Source organism: Miscanthus floridulus, chromosome 2, assembly GCF_019320115.1.
Source record: "Miscanthus floridulus cultivar M001 chromosome 2, ASM1932011v1, whole genome shotgun sequence".
Taxonomy (NCBI): Eukaryota; Viridiplantae; Streptophyta; class Magnoliopsida; order Poales; family Poaceae; genus Miscanthus; species Miscanthus floridulus.
The window spans coordinates 25,493,725-25,506,055 of record NC_089581.1 but is presented as its reverse complement, the minus strand read 5'-3'; the positions used below and the strand labels follow the sequence as shown (position 1 = coordinate 25,506,055).

The following is a 12,331-nucleotide window of genomic DNA, read 5'->3' as shown; positions in this document are numbered from 1 at the left end:
GAGATGTCCTATAACACCACAACCCATTAGTAGCAAGTAGTATTTGTGAAGTTGGCCCATGTGACTCGTGTGCTATGTGTGGTTGTGGTTGGTGGGTTTGGTACAACCTTGGCAGTTTAGGAGGGTGATGGTCAGCTTATAATCTTTGTCGTTCCAAACATAGCAACTCTGGGTTAACCCTTTTACACGAAACGAGGACAAAAGTGTAAGAGAGATATTATGCGTATGCAGGTTGTTCCATGTGTTGAGTTGGGCCATATAAGCAGATTTTGGACGCATGTTGTTATACACATGTCCATACCCTTTTGTCGCAACTGGCTCAAGACACTGGTAGATCAACTATGTGACCTTTGGCAAACCTGTCAAGGATTCCACCTAGGTCATCAGTTTGCTTCATGGGTTGAGCCTTGAGTTCTACCATGTCATCCCCTCCATCACCTGCCATCTTGCATCGCCATCCTTCCTTGAGGTTCGATCCTTCCTAGCTCAAGACACTGGTAGATCAACTCTGTGGCCTTAGTGAGCCTGTCAAGGATTCCACCTAGGTCATCAATTTGCTTCATGGGTTGAGCCTTGAGTTCTACCATGTCATCCCCTCCATCACCTGCCATCTTGCATCACCATCCTTCCTAGAGGTTTGATCCTCCCTACTTCCGGAGGAGATGCACAACGAATAGGATTCCAAGACATGGGATGCATAGGCCCTCTAAACTGGTCTGGCCAAAAAGCAATAATAAAAGGGAAAGATTGTCCCTTGAATGTTAGCACTCCATCCTCTAGTGGTGGCGGTGGATCTTCTCCCAAGCTGTGGCCATGTCCTCCCACCGCAAACTAGTGGAACTGCAACATTAGTTCATGGATAGGCCTAGTTCAAACCTGGTCATATGCCCCTGTGCCCCTCTTTGGTTAACTTCCTTGGGGACTAGCCTGACAGTGAAAATTAGAAGGCCTTCCACGCTAAAACTCCCCTCACTGGCTTACCTCCATTCTCAAACAACAATAGTATTTGCGTCCTATTGAATCTTTTGTTAGGCGTCTGGATCAATCTACCCTCATTGATCCCTCCCATTGGTTTTCCTCTTGCTCTGAATAATGTTGTTTTTTCTCCCTACTTTGTCAAGGATCTCAATGAGTGCTCTCACACATGATACTTTGTCTCTACTGAGTTTGACCCTTATGGGCTTTTTGTCAGGGATCAATACCGGGAAGGTGATTGATGATCTTTACCTACTTACTTCTTCATATGCGCTGACATTCATGTTTGGCACAACTTTGGTGCCAATGTCTGGGCATTATTATGGCAATTCCTCCCTTATGGCCACTTTGCATTCTTCCAATTTGTATTGGAATACATCAGTGTCCCACACTTATTCAACGTGCCAGCTCGATAAACATGCTTGAAAACCATATAGTTCTTCCAGCACCTTTTCCCTTTCCAACACATTCCCTCTGATATATGGAGTTCACCTGTACCAAGCTTCTTTGGAAATAAATATTGATGTGTACCCGAACCATGCGTAACCTCACTAACTAGGTATCATCCTACCAGATACTAAGCCCTTGCTCGACTTGGGTCATTTGGATAAAGGGCTCGGGTACTACATCCACTAGGTGCGCTCGCGCACCCCTGCCGGATTCAGCCATTATAGGGTCACAGGATCCTTATCTGGCCTCTCAGGGGGCCCTCTGACCCATATGGGTGCGTCTGACTAACACGTCCAAGATGACTCGTTTACTCGCCAACCCACAGATGAAACCGACCCATTCATTGGGAGAATAAGTGTTGGCGCGGTCTTCACCATTGTGTTCCTCTCGTTAAGATGACCGAAAATGCATATATAGTGCGTCGAATTTGGAGTCTTGATGAGAAAATTACACTCCGAGGAAGATTCATCCCACATAAAACCAATTTTTATTTCGAGAAAAATTCTCTTGTATAGGATATTATTTTCTTTAGCAATATATTTATCCTTTACAGGAACACTTTTTCTTTAGCAGAACATTTGCAAAGTTGATTGGTGGGACACTTTGACATTTACAAAATTGGAATGCCGGAACATTTTTTGTTCTTGAACGAAACGTTCGCATATTCAAATAATGGATATGCAAAACACCAATCGCCAAAAAGGAATACTTTCTTCGTCCTGAAATATAGTGCATTATAACTTCTAAATTTTGTTCTGAAATATAAGGATTTTATGTGGTGCTCATACATATATTTGGCAAAGTTTATTAAAAAAGAAACCATAATTTGAGGAGAAACTCTTTAATTGAGTTTAATCCATGGATAATGTGTCATCATTTGAGTATCCGTTTAAGTTGTCCTAATTTTTTGTATGCATACAGGACAGAGGGAGTAATAAATATATTGAAACATAAAAAATTGATAGAGGTCACAAATAAACCAAGGCGTGGACCATCTTTTTCTTCACTCTCTGAGGAAAAAAAAAACCGTTAGAAGCTTCTTTTACCCAAAGGTAATTAGAAAGGTAGGGAAGAGCAAGATTATGCCGGGGATCGAGGAGCACAACAAGAGAAACCCACTCAGGGGAGCAACTTATGGCACAAAGCAAGGAGCAAAGAGTGGGCAACACGTAGTTTGCATGGATACGAACCTGCTCAATTGCTCATGCAATCCAACTGCTCCTTGTTCCTCGACCCATTTGCGCAATGGGGAGGCCGGAGACAATGAAACACCTTTGGCATGGTTGGTGTCGATTTCACGACGGATTTGTGACCACTGCCCGCGATTTTCGATGATTTTGTATAGTGCAATTGCTTCTAGCAATTCTAGAATCTGTCCAGCTGTTTTAAAAAAAAACAATTTAAATCTGCGCACATGAAGTTGATGTGTTTCGAATTGTAAAATAGTATTAGACCATGATTTTGTTGGCTTTGCAGACAATCTAGTATAAGGTATTTATTAGCGACTACGTGTTATCTGTACAAAGTGTAAGCACATATAATAATTGCATCAGAGTATCAGACAACAGCAAAGTAAGCAAAATCTTTCTCTGCACGGATGTGCAATGTCTGAAGTTGATAAGGATCATGATTGGTGCTCCCATTCTCCTATCTGGACTCAGGACCATAAGTTCAAGTTTGGTCCTACGCCAACGGCTACGTGTGGCCCCAGCAATTTCCTTGTATGTGATCCTAGGTTGTTTCAATTGCCTTTGCATTGTCCTACTATGAGGTGGCAGCTGGAACCCTTCCAGCTACTCGATCTGCTCACAAAAGGTAAACTTGATGTCAAGTTTAGGACGCTGGTATTTCAGACGTTTTTCTCTATATCACGAAAAATCGAATAATAGGCATTCTTCGGTTCAGATTGCTCTAGCTGGAGGGGCAACTAGCCACAATTTCCAAAAGTTCCAGGGTGCCAATCTGACTTCTTGTCCTCATGAGCACATGGATCACAACTTAGCACAAATGGATGCTACCATGTTTGGGTGTTGTCATTTTTAGTAGCCATACGGGCTACACGCAAGAGGACTATATACTCTCTTGTGAGAGAGAGAGAGAGAGAGTAGTGATAGATGGATGATGTAGCTCCCAGAAAATCGAGGAAACGTTGACGGGATCTATCTATAAAATCTACTACCATTGATTGATGATGTCAATTGAACTGGGAAACTGGAAAGGAACATGCTAGAGACGCTGACGCAAATTCGCTTGGATTGCACAGCTGAGATCTGAGTCGGTAACTGACCAACAGAGTCGTCAAGAACGGTGAACAGAACACAAACAGATTTGTCCATGATGCTTGGCATCTGACAGCAGCAAGAAATGTTCAAAAAAAGGCATTCTGTCTCCGGCTCCTTGATCAGTTCTCAGAATCATCGGATGCACGTCTTAATCGACGATTCGACATGGCTACGCCGATCCCTGCAGTTCTTGCACGAGATCAGCAGATCCTGGACATGTTGCTCCACTGGCAGACGCCGTCGAGGCCCCAGTCCTGGTCCGACGAGCTGATGCCGCCGGCGACGTGAAGGTCGACGGTGGACGGGTTCTGGTCGTCGCTGCTGTGCTGTGAGGTCGAGCCGGAGTGGTTGGAGGCCGCAGCCGGCGGCACCGTCTCCGGCGCGCTGAGTGCTGGGTGCACCAGGCCGAACAGAGTGTCCATGTTGTCCTCAACCCTGTGCTGCACGCCGCTGAACCTGTTCTCTGGGACTGAAACCAACAACAGAGAAACGCATGACGCAAAATCAGGAACAAAGTGACATTGCTGGGCAGGTGCCGGTGCAGCACAAATTCTGAAAGCTCAATTTGCTCCATGAAAGTTCATATATATTCGCACGATAGCACGCACATCATAAAAATTAAAAAATCAGTAGCTTTTATAAATTATTAGTCCTGATTTGATTCTATTCTTTTCACTGATCATGATGACCTCTCTATTTTTTTTAAAAAGAAAAGAATGAGAACCTCTCTAGTTAATCTCCGGAAAAGAAATATAGCTATATATGATCATCCTGATTATGCTAAGCTTTCTTGCTCAAAAAAATTATGCTAAGCTTGTGCAGAATATGACAGCAATGTGACGTGTTGCTATGGAAGATAACGAGCAATCATACAATTGCGAAAAGGAAGGATGAATTGGAATCATATTACGTCTGATTAGGTAAATGATAGATAAAGTGGTACATGCAGAGGGAAAAGAAGGGGAAAAAGGTTGTTAAAGCACTTGGCAGGATAAGGTAAAGTAATCATGGAACAAGATCAAAGGTAGTCACTGTCTTGCATGGACAAAAAGAAAGCCCTCTCCATAGACAGCACCTGCAGAAGCTTCTCTAACCTTAAAACTATCAAAAAGAAAGACAAAAAAAAAAAGATTCCAAACAGTGTGCTGTCCATGTTTCAGATTTTGTCCAAATCCCAACAAAATATACTTAACCAGAATTACTTTCACCAAGGCACATTTATTCCTATTAGTACTGCCAAGTAAGTGAACTCTGATTAACAGATGGTGACACCGCGATAAAGAAACGGAGATTTTGGAAGCACAAACGAAAAGGTTCACACTAATCTGCCAATTCACATCGTAATCATGAGTATTTGTTCTCTTCCCCCGCAAAGCAACAAATCGAACTCCGAGTGCATCCAAAAAAGAGAGCAAGAAGATGTGAGAGAAATGCTTCACACACGGCATGCACTACTCACCTCCGCCATCATGCCGCTCCAGGGCAGCGCCGCCGCCGCCGTTGGCCGGGACCAGCGCCGGCGGATCGACCTTGATGACGTCATGCAGCTCCTGCAGCATCTTCTCGAGGCTCGCCGCGTTCTGATGATCCGGCAGCGCGATACCACCCCCATGTCCGGCTGCGGCGGCGGTGGCCGAGGTCGGCGGCGTCGGCTGGCCGTATTGGTTTGAAGGGAGCTCCACTCTGGGGCCAGGGGATGGTGAGAGCGTCGGGAGCCTGCTCTGCTCGGCGGCGCCGCGCACGCCGTAGCCGAGGGACAGGTCCGGCGTGGCCGGGTGCATCGGCTCGGTCGGCGTGGACGGGGACACGGGCGACGAGTGCGCGAGCTGGAAGTACTGCGCGTTCCGGGCGAACGGCTTCGCCCACGGGGACGACGGCGCCGAGAAGGGCGCCGGCGAGAGGAACTGCACCGTCTGCTGGTTCGTCACGGCGAGCTGGCGGGCCAGGTCGAGCGGCGCCGGGCGGGAGCTGGCGTACCCGGCCGACGTCGCGGCGGCGCCCAGCGCCTGGACATTGGTCGTCCCCGACAGCTGCGGGGACGCCAGCGGCGAGAAGTCGTCGTAGCGGCAGCGCTTGGAGAGGGCGAGGTGGAGCTGCACCTCCGGCGGGTACACGGGCAGGCCGGCGCGCTGGCGGCGCTTGGTCCTCGTGTTCCAGTAGTTCTTGATCTCGTTGTCCGTCCTCCCCGGTAGCTGCGGACGCGCACCAACCAGCACAGGAACGAACACGAAGCATCAGTCACATCACATCAACAAGTCGCCATAAATAAATTATTCATCCAAGCCGAAGAGAGTACAGTGCTTGCTTACATGCGCGGCCATGCGCGCCCACTTGTTGCCAAGCTGCGCGTGGAGCTGGGCGATGAGGAGCTCTTCGTCGGGGGAGAAGGAGCCCTTCTTGAGGTTGGGGCGGAGATGGTTGGTCCAGCGCAGGCGGCAGCTCTTGCCGCAGCGAAGCAGGCCGGTCATCCTCTGCACTGCGTTCCAGTTCCCCTCGCCGTGGTGCCGGACGTGGTCCATGAGCATGGCGTCCTCCGCTGCCGTCCACGGCCCCTTCTTGAGCACCACCGGCGTGGCCTCCTCCTCCTGCTCCGTCACATCCTCAGCATGCGCATGGCCCTCCGCCGCCACCTCCTCCTCGGGCGATGATGTCGGCGCCGCGCCGGGACTCTTATCCATGTCGGGCGTCCAACGGCGGCGCCAACCAAGGGTCGAGGAGGAGGAGGGCGGCAGAAGCACGGCTGCGTGGGGTGGGGGCAAGGAGGTGACTGCGATGGGAGATTGAAGGGAAAAGTTGCTAAAAAATGGAGGCAGGGGAGCTGGCGTTTTCGGTTTGTGTGGTTTGCAAGTGGTTTTTTGCAGGTGAGTCAGTGAGGAGGGGCTACGCTGTGCTGTGGTGGGTCATTTGGCTGTCTGCCCCTTTGAGGCTTTTTGTTTGCACTTCCCTTTTTGCTCTCAAGAGGCCTATATATGGGCAGCATAGATTGGAGCATCTGATGCCTGCGGTTTTTGGTGCAGCGCTTGCGTTGTTGGTCTATGTGGGCGAGAACCGGGCGATGGAGAAGATCGGGGAGTGCCCAAACAGATATGCTGTGTAGGAGGAGAATGATTAGAGACTAAAGATGGGCCCAGCTAAGGCCGGCCCTATGCACGCCCCCAAAATAAAATAAAAAAATATGAGCAATTGTTTTTTTTTCATTTATGGCCTTCTCCGCAGTCACCGGCCTTAACCATTGCCATTCCTCCATATTGCCATGCGCTAATCTAGCCACTGCTCGGTCTCTCCACCGACCCTCCCATAAGTCACCCCCGCCGTTTAGCCGCTAGTGTCCCTACTAGCTTGACGTGACATCCATCACCCATCAGTATCGTCGGGTAAGCTGCTACCACCTTTATGCTCGTCGGTCTTTCAAAACCATAACCACAAACCATCTAATCCTAACCTAGCTTGTGTTTTTGTCGTGGGTTTGGCCTCCTCCACCGTGGACCAGCGCACCAACGAATTCATGGAGAGTTTCCATGATCCGTCTTGCCTGTAGCACTACCACCTGTGACACCATTCTCTTAGAGGAAGGGGGGGGGGGAGGAGGGAGCGAGGAGGGAGAGAGAAGAGAAAGAAAATTGTTGGCTGTCTGTAGTATAGGATAAGATTGCACATGATACCCTTGAATTGTGGATCGATGAACGATATTGTAGGGATTGAAAATGAAAATCTTAGCTAGTTCCATTAAAGATTGCAAACTAGCGCATGTGTGCCACATTAAGATATAAGTGAAGAGAAAGAGTTGGAGCAAGAAGGGTAGAGAGATGGTGCGATGGGGCTATATGTCCAATATTCTCCTTGCTATGGCCCTGTGAGCCCATTATATTGATCATGCTTTTATGTGGTAGATGTATAACATCCATACAAACATTATTGGAGCATCATCAACAATATCCCCAAAACAAGCCCAAACATGACTTTGGTCTTGGTTAAGAAATACAGGACTCCAACTGTCCAACGATGCCCTAAATGATCATCCTAAATTCCGGATCACCCAAAAGCCACCCCAAAACATCTCATTTTAGTGCTCCATGGATGTTAGGACTACTCCCATCCAAGCCAATGATTAGGCTAAGCTGTCATCCCTTGACCACACTCAACCTAACCTCAATTTGTACAGTCGTCCCAGTGTGCTACCCACATAACACATAGCTATGCGACCTTCATCCAAGATCAATTGCAAGAAAATGACCTCATATGGTTCACGATAGGTTCAAACCACATTTAATAAAATTTTACTCAAGTTTACAACACAGTTGTCCACAACTTAGTTCATAACACGACAAACACATTAAGGTCTAGAAGAAGTCTTGTGACTAGTGACCTAGTGGGCAGCGGTCCATGGTTGGGAGTTTGGGACTCGGGCAGAGGAACTAATAGCGACCTAGTGGGCAGTGACACTTGGATGCAAGAGTGAGACATGGAGAGGCGCGTGGTTGAGAGTCAGGCGAACAGCTACAGGTGGAGAGATATTGTCAGGGTTTGGAGGGAATGATGGATGGATGGATGGGGTTCCCTGGTATTATATGGATGGACAGATTCATGTTATCTAACAGAGTTCTGCAGGGAATAGGTATGGGGAGTGCTCCCCTATTCCCGGACCAGTTAAACCCAACGGGGAGCGTTTTTACCCCAGTTTAACTCCCCGTGGGCTAAATTCTCCCATCCCCGTTCTCCAATAGGAGAATTCCCTGCAGGGAATTTGGGGCCCATTGACATCCCTACCCGTGTCACCTTCCTCATCATCGTCGCTCCCTCCACTCGCTTAGCCCCCTTGACTACTAGGTTTGGAGCTCAAATGAGGAAACCAGAAAAGAATAGGGGGTTCATGGCATATATTCCAACTGCCATGTGGTCGTGCATGCCTCACGTGATGCAAATGGATGCCAAAACTCCCGCCTAGGCCACAATGTCTCGCCACATTAATGTTCAGGCGGACACAGAGCTGGTTTGGACCTGATTGTACAATAAAACAAGTTTAAGGTGCCAGATATGCAAATCATAAGTACCAGGACCTATCTGAGAATGCAGGACAATTTTAGAAATGGCCAGTGAAATTTACTCTACAACCTCTCTAGTTTAGCCAAAAGGAAAAAACTTTCCAATTCAACATTGGAATGCCATATATTCTCAGTAGCACCTAGTGGCTCTAGGACAGAGGGGACAACATGAAACATGCATGTGTTGTTGATGGTAACTAGTCATGGCAAAGATCACAAGGTGCATCACACCAGCCTAGATCTAGAGCTCTATTTCTTGTTGCTCTATGGTGGTCATGACTTGATGTTGTTGTGTTGTTGCATTGTGAAACAGTTGGACATTGTATTCTTTCCAAATTTGCCAAGCAGATTATGAAGAGTGAGTCAAACTCTTTCTAATTTTTCGCTGGATAGCATTGCCTTTATATATATGTGCCCATCAATCACGTGTCTCCATATCCAACGTGAATAATCACAGTTAATTCTCATGAACAACTGAACTATCCACTAGAATTGCCAACTGAATCATCATTAGACAAAGATGTGGTCGATGGTTTCTTTGACCTGATCACGTAGTTTATTGAAGGTTGGGTGCACTTGTAATAAATCCATGGTTCAATAATTTGTTTTCCTTCCATTGTCATCATTGATTTGTGAGCCATATGAAAGGTTTCACCAAGAGAAGAGCCCATGTCTTTTGAATAAGTTTAGGGCCATGCTTCCATAAAACCATACTGACCCATGGTGTAGGGTGACATCTCAATTTGGTGATGAACTAGCCATTGGCGGTCCACCACCAAATGAAGCTATTTTCATAGGTGTAGTGTCGGGGACTAATACTAGGGTACCCGAAGAGGAGGAGCGAATGACCATCAACATTGATTTGTTTGTGCGATGAAGAGCTCGACTACGCCGCTTGCTGGGCTCCACCTCATTTGGCCACCAAGGCCATGGGCCATGCCTCGTCTGATCCCCAAGGGTTGGCTCCACCTCGGTGGGCACTGTAGCCGTGGGTCTCGTCTCACCCGACCCCTGAGGGTTGGCTCGACTAGTTCTGCCTCGCCTGACGTCTGAGGGCTGGCTCCGCCTCGCCTGTCATCTACGCGCGACTCCTTTACAACAACGCGCAGAGTAGATAAGGCAAGGCACTCAAAGTCAACCGCAATATCGAGGACCGTACCCTGTATACATATAGGACAGTACCGTTAGGCCTTGGCAGAAGGGTGCTTTGCAACCTTCTAGGTATGTCAGAGCCCAAACAGTGTTGTAGGCGCCGACATTTGCCTCACAGTATTGTGGGTGTCGTCATTTGCCCTCGGGCACGGATCCTTATGGAAGCTCACGACAACCACTATGGTCCAGAAGGTGTGACCCAAGGTCAAACTTTTAGAGTCATGCAGGGAGCGTTCACACCTCAGCGCAACCCATCCCCACGACATGTCATTCCAGGGAACTCACATCGCCCACAGTGACGGATGCGTGGTCACTGTGATACCTACTCTCTGTATGGCCGCTAATCAGCATACTGGTTCACCGCGTCGCCTGCCGGGATGGAGTGAAATGTGATGACCCGCTGACAATGCTAGGGTGTGGCATTGCCAGGGGACAGGCGCCCCACGTGGCCCTGTCATGGTTAATAGATAGGCGCCCAGCGTGAGGCTGTCCCTGTCACCACCTGCCATGTCAGCAGGGCCCGCATGGAGGAAAAGGAAGTTCCGACGACCCTGAAGGACTTCCTTTGCCTCTCATTTTCCTTTTTTCTCCCATCTGTAACCCATGATCTCCCTTGGTCTATAAAAGGGAAAGCATGGCACCCCACTAAGGAGAGGGATTCATCGCATCGCACATCACACCACATCATAGCAGAACCACTAGCATCAAACTTCGAACACATAACTGAGCGGCGACCTAGCTCTCGGCACCCATTCGATCTTTCCACTAGAGACTTGGGACATGTCCCTCTCTCGCCCGTTTGTAACCCCTACTATGAATTTTTTAGTGCTAATAACACGAGCAACAACCATAAACTTGATATAGGGACATTCTGCCCGAACCAGTATAAACCTTGTGTCTTTTCAGCACACCATCCAGACCAGACGCGTAATAACACAAATTTACTCATTGGTGTTTACTCGAAACACCGACGTGTAGGTAAGATCGATCCACACAATTACTATTGGGGATTTCTTAAGCATGGGAAATTAAAAGTCACAATGTGGATGTACCATTATATTATTGCACAATTAAAGGATTTCTTAAGTATCAGGAGTTATTCTTTTTTTTTAAAAAAAAAGATGGCATACTTGTTGCATCAAAGAAAACAAAGTACCTAGCTAAAGCGTGGAAGCATTTTTTTTTTTGGAACGAAGCGTGGAAGGAAATTAACTCCAGTAAGCTGTTACACAAAAAAACAAAAGGAAACACAACTTGCAAACAAAAGGCTCACGTGGGACTAATGAGATTTGTAACAAAAGTTTTATGCTAGGTTTCGTCTATATATGCTTATGATTCCAAATATTCCTACATGCATAAGGGGTACACAATTAAAATGTACTCCCTCCCTTCCAAATTATAAGATATTTTGACTTTTCTAGATACACCCCATTCGTTTCGCTGAAAAAACAAGTCGAAATACTGTTCCGGCTGATTTGTTGTGAGAGAAAAAATACTGTTCCCGCTGAAAAAACAAGCTAAAAAGTATGGATTATAAGACAAGCTAACAGGACCATAATTTTTTTGTTATACACTTAGATATATAGTATGTCTAGATACATAGTAAAATTAATGTATATAAAAATGCCAAAACGTCTTATAATTTAGAACGGAGATAGTATTATTTATGTCTCCCCACTGTATGCTCTTTCTTGCTTGCCATATTGTCGCCAGCTGCAAACATTGATAATTCCTTGAAGGTACAAGGCACCAATCACAGACCTGCTAATTGGAAGCTCGTCGGTCCGATAAGTCCGGTCAGGCCCGGCCTGAAAAAATTCGTTCAGGCCTAGCCCGAAGTTGCCTAGCCTGGATCAGACCTCATTTCCCAGCTAAAAAAATAATAATGCATGCTTGGCTTGGTCCATCAACAATCTTATACTAGAGAGCTCGGACTTCAAAGTTTTCAGACTAGGCTTTTTGAAGCCCAGCCTGGCCTAGTATTTGAACAAGTAACGCACCAAGCATGCACATCATCTTGGAACCCTCACTGAGAATTGTTTTTTGCAAAACTGCAGCCAGCAATGCACTATACTATAAAAACACATGTCCTAGTCGTAAAATTAGAACCAACACGAATAAGGTACTCGCACTAATATGAAACAAGAGCCGACAATAATAATCCCTCCAAGTGCCATCCAGTGTCATGGATCCGTTCGTGAATATCCATGCCGTGACTTGTTACAAATCGGCATGTGTACCAATAGCAGTGACGGAGCCGGAAAAAAAATAGCTAGGGCAAACTCTAGGAACACAAAGAAGAACCGTACATAGCAAATTACTTTACTGATGGCTAAATTGCAAATAATTCAACTGAACAATGGCAATTACACGGGTTACATGCTGTACCATCATCATCTGTTTCGGTTGTTTTCTATTGAGTACTCTTTT

The 12,331-nt window shown here is 46.8% G+C and overlaps 1 protein-coding gene across 1 annotated transcript; it reads right to left on the bottom strand.

The window, feature by feature from the left end:
- Positions 1-3,672: 3,672 nt before the first annotated feature.
- Positions 3,673-6,506, bottom strand: LOC136538254 (transcription factor MYB41-like). Its single transcript, XM_066530240.1, has 3 exons — positions 6,017-6,506; positions 5,167-5,899; positions 3,673-4,176 (listed from the first exon to the last, which is right to left on the bottom strand). Exons 1-3 carry the CDS (start codon positions 6,383-6,385, stop codon positions 3,908-3,910), a joined length of 1,371 nt encoding a protein of 456 aa, XP_066386337.1. The 5' UTR covers positions 6,386-6,506; the 3' UTR covers positions 3,673-3,907.
- Between the last annotated feature and the right edge of the window lie 5,825 nt (positions 6,507-12,331).